At 35.2% G+C, this 17,964-nt stretch overlaps 2 protein-coding genes across 2 annotated transcripts; both read left to right on the top strand.

Annotated features, from left to right (window-relative positions):
* The first annotated feature begins 1,225 nt into the window (after positions 1 to 1,225).
* Positions 1,226 to 9,083, top strand: LOC128991748 (caspase-1-like). Its single transcript, XM_054414916.1, has 2 exons — positions 1,226 to 2,012; positions 8,847 to 9,083. Exons 1-2 carry the CDS (start codon positions 1,302 to 1,304, stop codon positions 9,081 to 9,083), a joined length of 948 nt encoding a protein of 315 aa, XP_054270891.1. The 5' UTR covers positions 1,226 to 1,301.
* On the top strand, positions 8,965 to 17,188 carry LOC128993588 (rhodopsin-like). Its single transcript, XM_054417576.1, has 10 exons — positions 8,965 to 9,124; positions 11,938 to 12,023; positions 12,307 to 12,389; positions 12,936 to 13,129; positions 13,481 to 13,587; positions 13,716 to 13,822; positions 15,011 to 15,158; positions 15,712 to 15,822; positions 16,044 to 16,210; positions 16,963 to 17,188. Exons 2-10 carry the CDS (start codon positions 11,940 to 11,942, stop codon positions 17,099 to 17,101), a joined length of 1,140 nt encoding a protein of 379 aa, XP_054273551.1. The 5' UTR covers positions 8,965 to 9,124; positions 11,938 to 11,939; the 3' UTR covers positions 17,102 to 17,188.
* Positions 17,189 to 17,964: the final 776 nt, after the last annotated feature.

Raw genomic sequence — 17,964 nt, forward strand, 5'->3', positions numbered from 1 at the left:
TGTTTGTATATTTGGCAGTGATAAACTCAGACACCGCTGAACCGATTGCCACGAAACTTGGTACATACGTGTAGAATTTCGTGGAATAGGTTTATACACCATCAATTTCGTGATCCGCCCAATCGTCTCCGCCCCAGTGGCTCTGGAGTTTCCCATGTTAACCTTATGAGAAATGGAATTAATGAATCTTAACAGCTGTTTCAATTAAACAAGTTGGTTCTGTTCTATGATGTTCAATAGCATTAAAGTTACAAGGATTACCAACAGGGTGCAGCACTATTATTTCTTTTACATTTATGACAACGGCTAATTTGCAACCAAAAGGTGAGTAAGCATAGCGAACGAACTTCAACCTGGAGGCGAGTTAGCGTAGTGAACGAGCTAACCTGAAGGCAAGTGAGCGCACGAACGAGCTCCAACCTAAAGGAAAGGTGAGTGAGTGTAGCGAACGAGCTCCAACCTAAAGGCGAGTGAGCGTAGCGAACGAACTTCAACCAGGACGTGATTGAGCCATGCGAACGAGCTCATCTTGAAAATTAAGAAGTTAAACTGGGCAAAGCCCGCGGGTTACAGCTAGTATGAGTGAAGGATGAGTGTAGGATGAGTGGTGCGATCTTGTAGTCTTGTTAGTGACTAAGGCCGACATATTCCTTAGACACAGCTGTTAATTAATAACCCATGCAGCTAATGGCAACTAAGAGACCTACAGTTTATAGTGGAATCCTAACCACATTTTTGCCGTGGTATTCGAATTGGTCTAATTATCATGATAGTACTGCGGATAGTCGTAGTACCCACTAGTGCGGACGTTAATCCACACCAGGGAGTATCACAGCCACAGTGCATGCCATAAATATCCACAATTTGTGACCTCCTAGTAGTTGGGTTACAGGACGACGCCACCATCCCAGTCTGTGAATATATAACTCCACTTACGAATAATGTTCCTTTAAAACTGTATTCCGCGGATAAAAGCCTATTAAAACCTAAAACGTATTACTGTACCTATATCGCATAATTGTACTCTCTATGTGCGTTTATGCTCTTACTTAATCCTATAGACATCATTGATCACAAAAATTTCAACATTACAACTACATACATTGCCAAACTATTACCACTGGCTATTAAAACCATTACTAATGCTACAGACTTTGTCTTTTTCTTTAATTTTATATTTCACTTTGGCTGGAATCAACAGCTGTAACATTTAGTAAACAAAATGTTTTGTTTGGTAGACTATTTCAAAATCACAGTTTCAGTTTTCAAATGATTGCATTCATTTAACTCGCAGTCGCATCATGAGTAACTTTGATCTCCAAGGTGATCCAGACCTCTTGGATGACATATTCCCCAGAGTCATCCCTGGGCCTTCGGTTGACGAAGACGAACAATCCAGCGGTCTTGAGAAAGACGCAACCCACTACCGTATGGACCACAGCAGGCGAGGAGTGGCAGCTATATTCTACCAAGGAGGCAACAGTGGTCTAGTGGTCAACGACGTCAACAGTTTGTCCAGGACCTTCATAAGTTTGGGGTTTGATGTTTTTTTCTACAAAGATTTGACAGCTTGTCAAATAAGCTCTACCGTAGAAGAACTCAGTCAAAGAGATCATTCAGACTGTGATGGTTTAGTGGTTGTCTACCTCGGAAAGGGATTCGGTGGACATTTCGCAGCCAAAGACAAATTGTTCAGAGTGGATTTGCTCTGGGACAAATTTATTGCTGAGAACTCACCAACCTTGGTTAATAAGCCGAAGCTGTTCATCATTCAGAGCTACAATGAAATGTTTAGAGGAGGAAACAGACGTGGGCTAAGAGCTAGAGGTCATTGTGGAATTGATGATGATGAGGCAAATGAACGTAATATGGGAAAGTCTTACTTCATCCCCAACATATCAGACTTTCTCATAGTTCTCTCTCACGTTCCAGGTGTGACAAATGTGGGTTCACGGTACATTCAGACGTTGTGTCGACATTTGGATACTTCCGCAGACAAAGATATCACGACGGTATTGACGGAAGTAAATTTCGACATTACAAATTCTGTCAATGACCCCGCAAGGTCTTCTTGCAGCAATGGTAAAAACCAGCTGCCTGCGATGATCTCGCTTTTACTTCGTATTCTACAGTTTTCTTCAAAAACCAAACGTAAAAAGGGGTTTTCGTGCATAGAAAATAGTCCCGAGAACGAAAGCAGTGAGGACGAAAAAGAGTCAAATTGTGGTTTCAATAGGAAAAGGAAAAGAACAAGAACGTATTTTTCCAGCTCAGCATGGAAGAATAGTTTAAGTTCAAAAAGGAAACGTTAAATAAATTATTTTTGTAAACTAATTAGTAGTACGTATTTCAAATGTTTGTATTAAATACTAATCTAAAGCACTTCTCTTCAATTCAAAACTTCTAAAATATGGTACCGTAGTCAATAAGAACCTAGTCAATAATACTCTAGTCACCGTTAAAACTTTCTCGTCTCAATAAGTTGCTAAAGTTTGTTGGAAATTGTTTCATATTTTCTTTTGTTTCATTAGCTGGTTATCGACTGGAGTAATCATTGTAAGGTAGAATTATTTTACTCGGTTCGTTGACGGAGAAAACTCGTATTAAACTGTTCACTGAACACGCTCGTTAGTAACGCGTGGTCAGATAGAGTAAACATATTGTTCAAACATTTATCCAAACTTAATTAATTTTTAATATTGTGTTACTCATCGTTTGGATATAAAATTATCAGGTATCTGTTTCCTATAATTGTTCCTATAGTGTTCCTGTATTAGGATTCTGTCTCCTGTAAGATATAAATAAATAAATATATATATATATATATATATATTTATATATATATATATTACTCACTTAAATATGCGAATTGAGTATTAAATTGTCATAAATAGTTTTTACTTATGAAACTAATTGAACCTGACTGGCCATGAAAGGAAAATTTCTAACTTGAAATTATGTTAATTATATATATATATATATATATATATATATATATATATTCCTTTTTGGTATATGAGATCATATGCATTCTTAGTGAATACTAATAATGATACTGGATGGACTTTAAAAATATGATCATCTCTATCAGACGAATGATTAATTAATCCTCATTACCTTGTTGGCCTAATAGAGGTCCTAATTTGTATCGACTCACTTATGTTGTTGTCATTATTATCATCAATTAATAATTGTGGTATTTGTTTGGATCTGTTTTCCATGGAGTACAAGACCCGTCAAACATGATAAGGTCTAGTAAGTGTAATGAATAAAAATGGCGCTGCGCAGATTGTCTAATAGTTAGAACACTACTGGTGGCCTGAGGTTGAGCTCCAACAATCACCAAAGGTTTTTATCCTTAGCATAAGATGAGACTCGGTGGCTTCGAGCTATATTGAGCTGAAGATCAATCAAGTATTATTTATCTCAGGAGAAGAGAAATTTATCTGTATTGAAGAACTTATTTCACCAATAAATAAAAGTTATCGGTAATATTTTGAATACTAATTGCATTCAAAGGACATTGATTGTAATGTTTTTATTTTAGATTATGCAACTAGATTACGAGTACAACTGTGACCAGTTTTATCAGAATATCCTAATAAAAAATAATTGTTCGAAAGACACATATTTCAGTAATTTAGTTAGGCTATTGAATATTTCAGTTGAGATATCCAAATGAGCTGCTAGCCCAGGAGACTGCTATAACTTGGGAGTTTACGAGTTTCATTAGGAGATGTCTCTTCCCCTCTGGGAGTTCTGCGATCACACATTGTTGAGACAGTACAATGAGAATTGCTGTAGATCGCTTAGGCCATCGATTATAATGTTTTCGATTTGTCCGCTCATATTGTGTAACAAAGTAGGTTAACCGGTGTCGTAGCATTATATTTATTTTCTGTGTATAGAATGTATTGTTGGTAAATAACATCATAATTTGATTTATGGCTGTTGGAAAGGTCCTGATATATAATCCTCCTGATAATATTACTCGTTGGTTTAGTCAAACAACATTTTTCGACTATCATTGACTAAATTGTCAAGGATTTTCAGTCAAGCATTGACTTTTGCATTGAAGTATATCCCATCTATATGGATCAGATATAGCAATTTTTAAAAACCTTTTTAAAGAGCCAATTACAGAGTGTGCTCAAATTTAAAATTATATTGGTACAAATTATAAGAGCTTTCTCTAATGGAATTCAACATAAATTTTTAACTCTGTTTTCAATGAAATTCGATTCCTATTCCTAATTCAGTTTTTTTAAATTATATTCTATAAAAAGGTGTCTCCGGAGTCGCCCTTTCTTAAGGGTAGTATATATGTTTAAATGTAATGTATGGCATTTACATTCCAACAATACACGCCTACAATATGATAGATGTATACTTAGATGTTTGGCTCAAATGAACTTTTGATCTCAGAAAAAACCATTATGAGCTGATTAGTAAAATGGTATTGTAACAAAACATCATTACTATAGTTGAAACTCTACCCGATTGTATAATTTTAAACTTCATTTTCAAAGTGATATACGCCTTAGTAACGGAACCACACATCAATAAGTTTCATCAGTAGCAAAAAAACGGTTATATTTCATCTATAGGAATTCAATGGCAATAAAACACCTTGAATTAATTAAGGACCAATAAAAATCCGAGTTCTCGCTTTCCCGAAACGTTCACGGGCGTTTTAATTAAAGTTGCCTTTAGGCGGAAATCTACAGCCCATTTGTCTCAATGAAAAGGAGAATTTTCCCTCGCAATCAAGGTGATAAGGTCGTTGGGGACTTCCAACTATTTCAACAACTGCTGAGCTTCCGCGTCGGGGGATTTGAATCTACGTTGGCATCGTTTACGTTAATTTCTCTAGAAATTGCCGTTTAACTGTAAATTTGTAACGTTGAAAGGTGTTTGATAGTTAGAACAATTTTAAATCATAATTTTAAGTTTTGGTTTGCTTGGATAGCCATATGTAACACGTAAATATTGTGAGTATTTTGATTGATACCATGTAGACCAATTGATGTTTACTTTTAAACCCCTCACCTTAATACTTTTAGAGCCCTCGGTCAGTATCGAAGCGGTAGTAGTTCTAAATGTTTCCTTAGTATAGCAGCAATATTTTGTTTATTTAAGTCCAAACGGTATAGTGGTTTTACGTGATTTAGTAAAACACACACATACATACGCAAGTAAAGACAGACACCATAACATGTTTATATAATACTATAGATGGAGCTTCCTACAGCAATATTATTAATGTATGCTTTATTGGATTGACATAGGTGACAACGTACAGAGGTCAGCACTTAAATATCTCGGGAGCCAACAGGCGTCAATGTTATTCTGTAATACGAGCAATGTCTGTCTGTCTATAACATATATCTCGAAATCCAGCTGAAGGATTTTGACTAAATTTTTGAATTAGGGACTTTAGCCCTAAAAACGAGATTGGTGACAGCCACTACCTCAGGAAAATTCATAATTTCGCTACACAATTCATTTTGAAACGTAAAAGTTTAGCATTGGCCTTATGGGTTGCCAATTTGATCATTTGGTTGATGATTTGGGCCTTAATGTTGGTTGAATAAAATAACAAGGAAAAATTTAAAAAAAAAAAAAACTTTAGCAGGTGTTTATAACAAGCTATCCACAGTATACTAGCAAATGACAAAATACAGTACAAATGGAAAAACATCAGATGTAGCTATTAAGCAAAGATTACGGATTTCAATGACTAAAGGGGGGAAACCTTTCTGTGCGAGGGTCACTTAAACTTAGTCAAGATCATAAAATTGTATCTTATTTTTGTTTAAAATTGCATACTTTTACACGGTAAAATATTACACTACAGAGATGTTTATTATTTCAGCGATCAAATGTCTATGATTTGTAATAAAAAGGGTTTTCGTAAATTATAAAATGTGTCAGGTTATGATATTGTTTTAACGATTAAACCCAATTAACCACAACCGAGCAAGGCTCGGTCCCCAGGTACTTTTAAATTTAATGTAATAACTCGTTGGCACTAATACTCAATTACAGTGTTTTTTACAAAACAAATAAAAATGTTTATAGTGTTGATAACAATTGTTAAGTTAGTATTTTTTGTGCACAAAGCTATTAAATCATAATAAAGCGGACTAAATCAATTATATGTTTAGGTACTCGTTTGAACAAAATGTCCTGGAAATTAAATATTATAATTAAAATATAGAAGTATACATTAATTTTATTTGTCAAAGTTCTACCAACTCAAATAAATTAAATAAAAAGATGTGTTAGTGTTCATATTACAATGATAAATGACATTGGGATAGAGCAATAGATATTACTTTACCTAACAAAAAGTTTGATAATTGATAAAGCTTTTATACCATATTTAGTTCTCTCTGGATTATTTTAAGACTAAACTAAGTGTTTTTCTACTAACGTAAACTACGAATATGCATCCATTTACGCATATCGGTAAAATAGAAGTTTTTCGTCAGTTACATGATTACTTTTTCACATATTAAAACCCCAAACAGGGAAATGTGTTCTAAAATTAAAAATAGTAAACGAAATTTAAAATTAGTTTACTCCAAACCATCTGTTTACGCGTGTACGAAGGGGCGTGGCTGCCCCAGTTTCTGATCTTGTTTACCCATCACGTGTCACCCCTTCAAGGTACCCGGGAAATAGGGGGGGGGGGGTGTTAAGAAAGATAATACAATTAGGGGAAACCCTACGAACAACCTTGGATTGGCAAGCTTCCTGTTGCTTGCAACGAGTCTTTTGTTGGGAGAGGCAACTCCGAGAATCAATCCATTATACATGAACTTTGGGTTCTGCAATTGTTGAACAATATACGCCTGGGAATCTAGTGGGAAATAGTGGGGAAACCACCACTATACAAGGCACTACAACTGACAATGCTGTCAATAGAGCACATGTAGGTGATTAAGTGTTTAACCTTAACATAGTTATGTTCAATCTATATGAAAAGGTCCAATAAAGGCCGATAATTAACTAGGTGATCTGTCCAGCACAAAACATCATTGAAGAAAAGTGGCTGGTCCTTCAAGAGACTGAAACAAAAGATTGTAATTTAATGTTTATTAAAGATATTTAAAATCCTTAATACCTTTGCGAGTAGAAGAAATAGCTGAATAATTTCCGGTAATCAATAGTTTTGTGCGAATGAACACTACGCATGTAGCGTATATGGTAGTGATATTAAAGTATAAATATGGTTCAAATACCACATAAAACTTTCATTCATTAATAAGTTAACCAACAGTTATTTTTAATAAGACCTGTTCTATAATAAGCCATAAGTTCAATTTTTACAGAAACCCCAATCATCTTAAAAAAGAGTTGTTATATGTCTTTGGGTTATATAATTGACTAATGAGTAATATGGTCAATTTACATAGACTTCTATCGCTAGTCAAAGGTTTTTTATACTCATGTAGCTTAAGATGTAGAGGAACAATGCTAACTTAAAGGTAAACTCCTTTTGGGCTCTGTCCCTTAGCGTTTGATTTACTTTGCTTTCAAAGATTCATAGATGCTGACCAACTTTTTTATAACGGTTTAAATATGAATGTCAAATTAACAGTTTTTGATCATTCACTTGGATTTTCAACCGCATTCAGATTTTAAACAAGAGACAAAACAGTTTATGAAAACGGAATTTAAATAAGCTACTTGTAGCTGAAAGGTGGGTATGACTTTTTATAATCATAACTTGATTGAGGTAGGTAAATGACATTATAAAAACCACTTTTTTCATGTTTAAGATCAAGGAATTTAATTTATTGTACATTATAATTGTCTTAAACGAACATACCCCTTAAACGTAGATATAGATATGGTATTACTCTTTTTGTCTCGGTAAAATGTTTTGAACCCTACTAAGATGCGTTATTTGCACACATGTCTTCTAGTAGGCCTATAACAGTTCTTGTTTTCTGTTATTTCAACCTGAGAGAAAATCACACTCTCTATAATTTACCCTGAAGTGGGAGAGAAACACTTAATCGACTTCAGAACACTCAAGTGTAATCCGACATGAAGCACGTCAAAACATGAAGCAAATGTTACAATAGGATGAGAGGGACCTGAAGGATCGAAAGTCAATGGTTTTATCTCTAGTGTTCACAGTATGTGATATCGTTATTTTTAGTTTTATTTTCATTCCAAAGCTTGGAAAAAAACCAGTTTACTTCTGAATCTTAGTAGTTACCTGTTTGATTCATGATCATTGCCTTGTTGTCAATGTCTATACCGGGACAGTAAATTTAAACGGACTTTTCCTTAGTGGTCTGTATGTATTTATACCTCAATTCAGCTGATTTGGACCTTGAACAAATTCTATTTGTCTCTAGCTAGAACTAGAACTTAAGACTTTTCATACATTTCCAGGTTAAGTTATACATCAGCATTTATCATACTTTTATGGTGATTCCCGTTTGGAATGACTGGCTGAGTAGCCGAGTGGTTATAGTCCTCGCCTAGCAATCAAAAGGTCGCCGGTTCTACAACCATCCTTCATATTTGGATTAAAATACGCACATTGGTGGCGTCCCCATCTCAACGATTAATTGAAATTATGCACTAGTTCTACAGTGAAACGTGTAGCGGACAACACATACGAATTTCAACTAACTTATTTGAATACAAACATAACAGTATCCAAGAGTCAATGCTATCATAATTGATCAATCAGTAATACAATCACACACTGACTCTAGACTCTTACTATCCTCAATCCATTAAGGAGGGATCCCTTACCTCACATTTCCCTTCATAATCATCAATATTCATAACCTTCATAACTGAACAGAAACCTTGTGCAGACCACCTTGCCCAACTCACTTGGAGTTCGGCGACAATGGGATTACCTCCGGGGCTTCCCTTCTCATCTTGTTAGCGTCACCTTAAAGACGACAGCGGGGGCGTACCCGACTGTCTACGGCTACTGGCTACGTATAAAGCTGGCTGCGACACAGAGGTTTTCGAGGTGTTTACCCCCCAGGTGTCTCTTCTTCGCATCCCGGCGTCCGGCGGCTTTGCATCCAAACCTCCTGGAGTAGTTCGAATTTTCGATTTTCTTCAGTGAAATAACAACTCGCAGGTAACAGAAATGTTTTATTTTGTTTATTTTTTTATTATAATAGAATGTAATTGAGCAATAACACTTCTTAGATGAATCGTTTGCATAGTAAAATATATGGAGGTTCAAGTGAAGGACAATAAGGTCTAAATGAAAGATCTCCAAATACCGACAATTATTTCATGGGAAACTGCTTGTCATTTAGGAAAAATTTTAGATTACCCATTATATCTGTCAATTACAATATCCATAACAAACAATTTTACTAAATGAATATAAATAAATTCTAACTCACTATAACTTTTACCTAAATATATTTTATACGTCGTCTTGGTTGTAAAGTCAGTTGTTGCTATTTAAACATTTTTATTTATCTAGAACGCAAATTTAGCTTTATAAAAAGTGGCTATCTAGTTTTTTTTTACCTTTATTGGGGAAATTTGAATGGTTTTAAGGTTTCCGTTTATTTTGAATATCAACAGTTCTTAAATTTCTATGAATTTGCAATTAATTTGATTGTTTAAAATAGTTTTAAGTTTAATGATTTTTTATGGAAACAACTGTTTTTAAAATAAATTTCTTTAAACCTTACGATTTAGCAATAGTGGTTTCAAATTTAAGTAAGAAAAATCAACCTATAATGAACTAACACAAATTGAGTAGGCTAAAAATTTCATGTTTTAATTTTTTCGATGGATTGAAACCGTTGTTTTCAATTAAATTTCTCATGTTTTACTCCTAGATCAATTCAAACACCAATAAGTCTTTTTACGAACAATATACATCCATTTTAAAAAATGTACAATAAATGTCCACCCGGTAGTACAGCAATGTTAACTAGCAAGGATCAGAGCGATTGCACACTCAACTCCGGTCGTCATGGTCTGGTATACAGCGCCTGTAATATTGAGATATGCAAAATAGTATCAGTATCAGAATTGCCGACAACACCAGGCAGGCGTTATTGCTGACCTGCGTCTCGGATCTTGCCGTTCTGGCTCTCTCTAGTAATTTGATATTATTTGTTCAATAATTGGGTGAAAGTTAATTTTTAGAGCGAATTTCAAATTATGCAAGCTTAATATGAGTAAATACGTTTTTATTGCAATGTAGCCTTCAACTGTAAACAAGTGTAATTCAACGTTTACGAATTAAACTTTTTTCTAGCTTAGGTAATGCAAATTGATTCCATAATATTGATTCAACTGTTAAATTAATTCTAGTGTAGGTAGTCTAAATATTGTGTCAGGATATAAAATTCAAATGAATGAGGTAGCTGAACTATATTCAGAGTGTTTTAATGATTGTTTTACTTTAAAATATGCCATCCTACTAATATTATAATTGAGAAAGTTTGGATGTATGGATGGATGGATTTATGTTTGTGACAAGTAAACGCGAAAAATACTGGTCGGATTGGGCTGAAATTTGGTATGATGATAGCTCACATTCCCGATTAACATATAGACGCATTCTTATCTTAAAAGTCCTTTCGGGCTCCGCCCCAGTGGCTCTGGAGTTGCCCATGTTAACCTTATGAGTAATATCGTATTTAAAAGGAATAAAAGAATTTTGTCAGCTGTTTCAACTACACAAGTTTGTTCTATGATATTGAATAGCATTAAAAAGTTACAAGGTTTACCAACAGGGCGCAGTACTATTATTTTTTTTACATTTATGACAAAAGCTATCCTATTAAGGCCATAAAGGTATTTTTTTTAAGGCTTATGTCTAACTATTTTATCAACAGATGTAAAGATCAAAATGTTTCTATTTCGTGTTCTCTTCCCGTTGCAAAGCACGGGTACAACAGCTTATATTATTATAAATTTAATAATATTATTTAATATTATATAATTTTATTTATATTATAAATTATTAGCAAATGTTATATTTGAAGGAATCATTAAATTTTAAACGATGGATTTTTGAACACATTTATGCCTTCTTTTAAAACTACTATACATCCTAATTTTATTTTTGAAATTTTTTTACAAAATATTTACTCAAATAAAAGTTGTTAAACAAATAGACAATCTAAGCGCTGTTCATTGTTTAAAGACAAACAAAGCGCCAGACACGATGAAAATATTCATCTTGATTAATATTCCGTTGATTTAGGAATTAAATCAAATTTAGGACATGAACATTTGAATTTTAAACCCTATAACATGGTTATGGAAGCGTAATAAAATAACGGAGGCAGCCCAATATGTAATGGCTCCAGGCTAACGTGTTTTGCTTGATTGGAATCAGTTTCGATTGGTGATTGGTTTAGATTTGTTTGCATAAGAGACTTGAAAGTTTGATGAGTGCTTCGCTAAATGACCACCAGTCATAAAGTGTGTTCTGTTAAAACGTGGCCAATGGCAATTGTATTTTCCAATATCTGCCTGATATATGTCAGGGTTTTACAGTGTGTAATTTAAAAGTAATTGTGCTTTGGATAACAATAGTTGGACTAATATAGGCTGTGTATGAATTAAATTGGATATAAAGTGTAAAGTAAAATTAATAATATGATCTTGTGACATATTAGTATTTCACCATATTCTTTCAACTAATAATGATACTTTACTTTGGAGTATTACATTACTGTACCTACTTTACTACTGGTTACTGTATGTTTAATCCTACAAGGTTTTCATATCTTCAAGATTTCTATTTACTATTTTTGTTTTTCATGGCTTACAACCTATATGCTCGTTTATTTTATTTTTTAGAGCAATTTTCCTTGTTTGCTAACTGCACTAACTCTTTGGTATAACTCTAGTTTAACTATTACTATTGCATATACCTTTTCTGGTTGTTTTATATATTGTCTGTTTTTCCAGCCATGACTCTGATTTCTGAGCCGAGCTTCAGTGCCTACTCATGGGCCAGTCAAGGCGGCTTCGGCAACCAGACAGTGGTCGACAAGGTAATTTGATATTTTCTCACATTTCACATTGTTGCATTTTTATTAGTTAAAAGATACGTTGTTTAATGAAGCTATCATGGATGGATTAAGAAAGAAATGAGATTTACTGGGCATACAAAAAAATTGTGCACATATATATTTAATACACAGTTGTAAGTCTGTTTCCTCAGTCATTACTATTATAGAAATAGATTACCGATTTTACTAGGCTTTTGTACTTTAAAATAAAGGTCATTGGAAAATGTATTTTGTATTGCTATTTTGAATATTTTTATTTCCCCAGGTGCCGCCAGAGATGCTGTACATGGTGGATGCCCACTGGTACCAGTTCCCACCCATGAACCCCCTGTGGCACTCTCTATTAGGGTAAATATACAATTTTTTTTTAATGTATATTTAAATTTTTAATCTATAATCAATATAGTCATTGCCATAATTTATTTCTTTTTCTTAGTATTTTGTTTATTTTTTTGGTATCTCTTGGTAAGGGGGATTTCTTACCCTCAGGTCTTGATGAATAAGACAATTTAAGTAGTTGAAGTCATTGTATTGTATGACAAATAAGCCTAGTCTAAATTTGCCTAATCCAAACAAGTTTTGGTCCTAATTGCAGCCCTGCAGTTTGGAATAAGGGGACTCTACTAATGTATTTTTAAGTCTGTAACTTTAAAACCAACGTCTACTGTTAACTCCAATTCTACCAACCCAATCATTACCCTGATGCCCTACTTACTTAAACAACAAAATTAATAATACAGTATGTCTATTACTTGTTACTTGTAATACCTATAGGTTAACTGTAAGAAAGGACCGTGAGGTCCTAAGTTTGCCTCAACAAAGAAGGATTTTCATGTCATTTCATTTGTATCTAACAGTATTTGAATCCCCTAACCAGACTGTTGCTTGCTGCAGGTTTGCCATGGTGGTGCTAGGGTTCATCAGTGTCATGGGTAACGGAATGGTTGTCTACATCTTCTCTTGCACCAAGGGCCTGAGGTCACCCTCCAACCTCCTGGTCGTCAACCTTGCCTTCTCTGACTTTCTTATGATGTTCACAATGTCGCCGCCTATGGTTCTAAATTGTTACTACGAAACCTGGGTTCTTGGTGAGTGTTTCTTATATACATGGATTATTATTTTGGTAATGTATCAACCTGTAAAAGAGTTTCTATGATCGTTTAAGACCCCATACAACAATAGCTATCATCCATGTTCCATTTTTCTATAAACCTCTTGTTTCATTAAAAGTCTCAGAATTATCCAAACTAATTACCTTACTTTGACTTTGAACAATCTCAAAATGCCCATAGTTTGCTCTTGATTGTCTTAAAACCCGCTCTAGGCCTTACTAAGCACCCTCCTTCTCCCCTCGAAATTGCATATAAATTAATATAATCATTGTTTCAAGTCAGTTTAATCCACGCCAATCTCTTGACTATGTTGTGTTTATTTCTCAGGACCTTTCATGTGCGAGCTCTACGCCATGTTGGGATCCGTCTTCGGCTGCACATCCATCTGGACCATGGTTATGATCGCCAACGACAGATACAACGTCATCGTCAAGGTATAACTTATAACACCTCACTTATTTCACTATTATAAAAGTTATTGTTCTGGTTGAGCACAAAGTATCTTGACTATTATTTGGTTTACATTCTTGACCTTTGCTTTATAATGTTGTGTTTGTTCCAGGGTTTGTCTGCCAAGCCCATGACCATCAAGACAGCTTTGGCCAGGATTCTGTTCTGCTGGGCTCACTCCCTCATCTGGTGTCTCGCCCCCTTCTTGGGATGGGGAAGGTAAGTTAATAAATCATTTCTTTTGAGACAGTAGTGATCAAATGTATGCTTATTTTAAGGTAAAACAAGTTCAAGTGAGTGATAAGTGTAAAAGGGAAAAGGGAGATGTCTTTTGAAGCTTTGTTGCTGATAAGATGATTTTCTAGCCAAGACCATAACTTAACCCTTTCCGGACGGGCGAAATCGTGACATAGAACGGGAAGAAATTATAGGAAAAAATAAAAATTAATTTTCCTTATTAGTGGTTTGTTTACAAGTATACATTAAATAAACAAAATAGAACACTTCATACTGTCAAATTAATTTTTTATTCATTTTTAACTATGCGGACATATCCGCTACCCGTCCGTATATGAGTAGAAATGCAGCGGATATATCCGCCACCTGTCTTTGAAGATATGACCATGACAACATTAGGCAATAAATAAAGAACAATATGTATACAATAAATAAAGACAGCGTAGTGTTGAGCGCAAAACGTCGAGGGGAGACTGGGGAGCGTAGGAGAGGTGAGTGGTGTGCGGGAGAGGGGGAGGCGCGGGAGAGGGATAGGCGCAGGAGAGCGGGAGGAGTGCGGGAGAGAGCGCAGCCATGGAGAGAGCAGGAAAGTGGCGCCTTGGTACCGCAAAACATCTGGTTACTGCTCAAGCACATGCTTCTCATCGCTTCCCGTCCGGAACATCAAAAACCATAAGCGAATATATCCGCTACCCGTCCTTTATCGCCAAAGACTTAGGCGGATATATCCGTCACCCGTCCGTGAAGGGTTAAAGGTCAGATAAACAGATCAAAGTAGAAATAAAAATTATAGCAGAATAAAACCAGTAGCTTTCAAATTGCTAGGTCAGCAACTATTCAGCTGCATAAGTTTAATATTTTACCCTCAATCTACACAAGAATATTTGTTTGAGATTCAAACCATATTTTGCATTAAATTTTGCTATGGCATTCCTCAATTGTGATAAATATTCAACAAATTGTTTTCCTACAAACCAAGAAAATTTTTACCAGTGAGATAAAAAGAAAATAATGGATTAAAGGTTTCATATTTACAACAAGCCCCATGAAACAGCACTACACTTCATGAATTCTCCTGGCAAGGACAAAAATTAACATATTGATTCTTTTTAATGAAAAAATTGTAACCTTTAATGACAAAATATAGTGATACAATTTGATCTGATTCAGGTACGTACCTGAGGGCAACATGACTGCCTGCGGAACTGACTACCTGACCAACGACTGGCTCAGCAAGAGCTACATCCTCGTGTACTCACTCTTCTGCTACTTCATGCCTCTCTTCTTGATCATCTACTCCTACTGGTTCATCGTGCAGGTACGCTAATATGCAGATATGCTGACAAAGGTTTAGGTATAATAAAAGAAATAGTATTAGCCACATGAGCGAAAACATAATATCAAGTTTGCATCATTCAGCATTGACTTAGAAGTAGATTTCAACAAAATAACCTAAAATGGATAGGTAACCTGATATTAAACCTTTGGTTGGAATTAAAACTTTTTCAGTTCAAAATTATCTACAACAGCTGATGCGTTTTACGTTATTTTAAATGTATAATGTTAATAAGTGTAATTGTATTTTATTTTTGAATCAACAATTGTTTTCTGAATTTTTCTTCACTGCGGTATGGGATCCGTGTCCTCTCCACTATTTAATTCAATTGGCTAAGTCAGGCTAACTACCAGAGACATGTTGGGCAGTTCTTCTTGTCTAGCTAACTTTCCGATTGATTTGAATATTAATTGTTTCAATAACCCAAGTTTTGGTTTAACAGGGTAAGGTTAAAAAAACGTTTTGTCCTTTATCTTTTTTTTTTATTTTCTGTTGTATATTCTTAACATTGTGACTGATGATTGATTATGTCCAGGCTGTCTCAGCCCACGAGAAGAGCATGAGGGAGCAGGCCAAGAAGATGAACGTCGCCTCCCTGAGGTCTTCCCAGGACGCTAGCACCAGCGCTGAGCACAAGCTCGCCAAGGTAGAGAACTTACTCAATCTTTTCTTTTTATTTTGATCAGCATAGCTTCTTTCGCTTAAGTAGTTTATGCTAAACACCAGCGCTGAGCATAAACTCGCTAAGGTAGTGCACACACAAAGAGTACTTAGCCAATGGTTTTATACTGGGATCGTCATACCATGTTTCACCTTTCTGATCCAGACAATCTCAGGCAGCTTTATTAATTTATTCAATGTCAACAGGTGGCTCTAATGACCATCTCTCTGTGGTTCATGGCATGGACTCCATACCTGGTGATCAACTACGCCGGAATCTTCCAGGCGCTGACCATCAGCCCCATCTTCACCATCTGGGGAAGCGTCTTCGCTAAGGCCAACGCTTGCTACAACCCAATCGTGTATGCCATCAGGTAAGAAAAGAAAGCCTTAATGCACTGACACACTGTTGATCACATATAGTGTATTTCAACAAACTACAGCTTCATGTATTTTTCCAGGGTATAGAAAATAAAACGGGTACTTTTAAAATAGTAAATGAGTGAAAGTGAATTCAAATTATAAACCAGTCTAGTACCTGACCTGTATGATATAACTAAAATGTGCCGCACATCTGAAAGAATGGTTTTTCGCTTAGTCCCAAATAGTCCCACATTCAGCTTAAAAAAAACGTTGGGTTTCAGTTGGTATTTAAGACCACGAAGACATTAAAAACATCAGTTACCCTTTTAATTTTTCATAGTTTATAAAAAAAAACTTAGTAAAATATAACTTTTTACTTCTTCTGTTACCAGTGAGTGTAGAGAGTACAGAGTAAAACTTAATCCAACACCATCAATAATCAATGATTGTTAGGTGAAGATTGATTTGGCTATTTAAAAACAAAAAACTGCTGGTATTTATAATTATGATTCCACTAGCTGTAACCCGCGGGCTTTGCCCCGTTTAACTTCTTAATTTTCAAGATTATCTCGTTCGCATGGCTCAATCACGTCCTGGTTGAAGTTTGTTCGCTACGCTCACTCACCTTTAGGTTGGAGCAAAATTTTTCATCACAAACAAAACTTATTTTATTCTTCAAGGCAATGCGAATTGATTTAGTTGCCTAATTAGTGTGAGACCAAACTTCAAATCCACAAGGAACAATGATATTTTTTACTTTCAGCCACCCCAAATACCGGGCTGCACTCAACAAGAAGTTCCCCAGCCTGGTGTGTGGAGTGCCCGAGCCAGTGTCCAGCGATGGAGCGTCCGTCGCCTCTGGAGCGACCACACTTACCGAGGACAAGTCTGCTGCTGCGTAAACGCTTGGCTCACCGACTCTTGCCTCTCCTCACCTTGTACAATTATGTTACCGGCCTTTTTCTATAAATAAACATCCTAGCAAGTTAGAGTTGTTTTATTTAGTAGCGTTGCAATGTTGCAAAAGGGTATGACCTTTTGAAACTATAAAAGATAAGTCATTTAAAAGTGATGGAAAACAGTATTACCTTAATTGATAGAAGTATTCATCTCATTTCTGTATTAAAGCCGAAGTAATGTTTAGCCTAAAAGTGAATATAGGCTAGTTGAAATGAGGCGATAGATAGTGCTAATATCAATTAGTTATTTGTATCAAATTCTAAAGCATTTTGACTGATCCAAACAACATATTATTTTCAGCATATTTTATGCGATTAAGAAGCATAGTTAGTAAGGTGCAATTATACCTTAACCCGGACATCCAAAGTGAAAGCATTCTTTTGACTCCCATTTGTCCACATAATGTTCAGTAAAAAGTTACTCCATTTGACCGTCGTGTTTGGGGAGGGGGGGTAAAAGTTGGAAAAATGGCACATTTTGTTTTTATTAAATACCTCAGAAACCATGCATTTTAGCTCAAATTAGGTCCCATATAAAAATAATCTATGCAAAATTCTAAACTACTAAACAAGAATGGTTTAGTTCACCTCTAAATCGTGGAATCTTCAAAGTTAGCTAGAGTATTAAAAGACAAAGAATTGTATAACCTCTGTAAAACAAAAATGAAAACCAATAAAAAATCAGCAAAAAACCAACGGGTTGTACGGTACTAAAATAAAAAAATAATTAACTAAGGTGATGTTAGAAAAATAACCTGGAAATTATGAACAAAGAAGTAGGTAACAAGGTACATAAATAATTTAGT

The sequence above is a fragment of the Macrosteles quadrilineatus genome, unplaced genomic scaffold (assembly GCF_028750875.1).
Source record: "Macrosteles quadrilineatus isolate MER2022 unplaced genomic scaffold, UCM_ALF_1.0 Scaffold_4__1_contigs__length_99947679, whole genome shotgun sequence".
NCBI lineage: Eukaryota > Metazoa > Arthropoda > Insecta > Hemiptera > Cicadellidae > Macrosteles > Macrosteles quadrilineatus.

What these genes read in the sequence shown, in the direction of transcription:
- LOC128991748 (XM_054414916.1), top strand. Translation starts at nt 1,302, where the DNA reads ATGAGTAACTTTGATCTCCAAGGTGATCCAGACCTCTTGGATGACATA. An exon ending in CAGACAAAGATATCACGACG is followed by an intron (nt 2,013 to 8,846) that starts GTATTGACGGAA and finishes AACCTTGTGCAG; the next exon opens with ACCACCTTGCCCAACTCACT.
- LOC128993588 (XM_054417576.1), top strand. Translation starts at nt 11,940, where the DNA reads ATGACTCTGATTTCTGAGCCGAGCTTCAGTGCCTACTCATGGGCCAGT. An exon ending in CTACGAAACCTGGGTTCTTG is followed by an intron (nt 13,130 to 13,480) that starts GTGAGTGTTTCT and finishes TTTATTTCTCAG; the next exon opens with GACCTTTCATGTGCGAGCTC. An exon ending in CTGAGCACAAGCTCGCCAAG is followed by an intron (nt 15,823 to 16,043) that starts GTAGAGAACTTA and finishes CAATGTCAACAG; the next exon opens with GTGGCTCTAATGACCATCTC.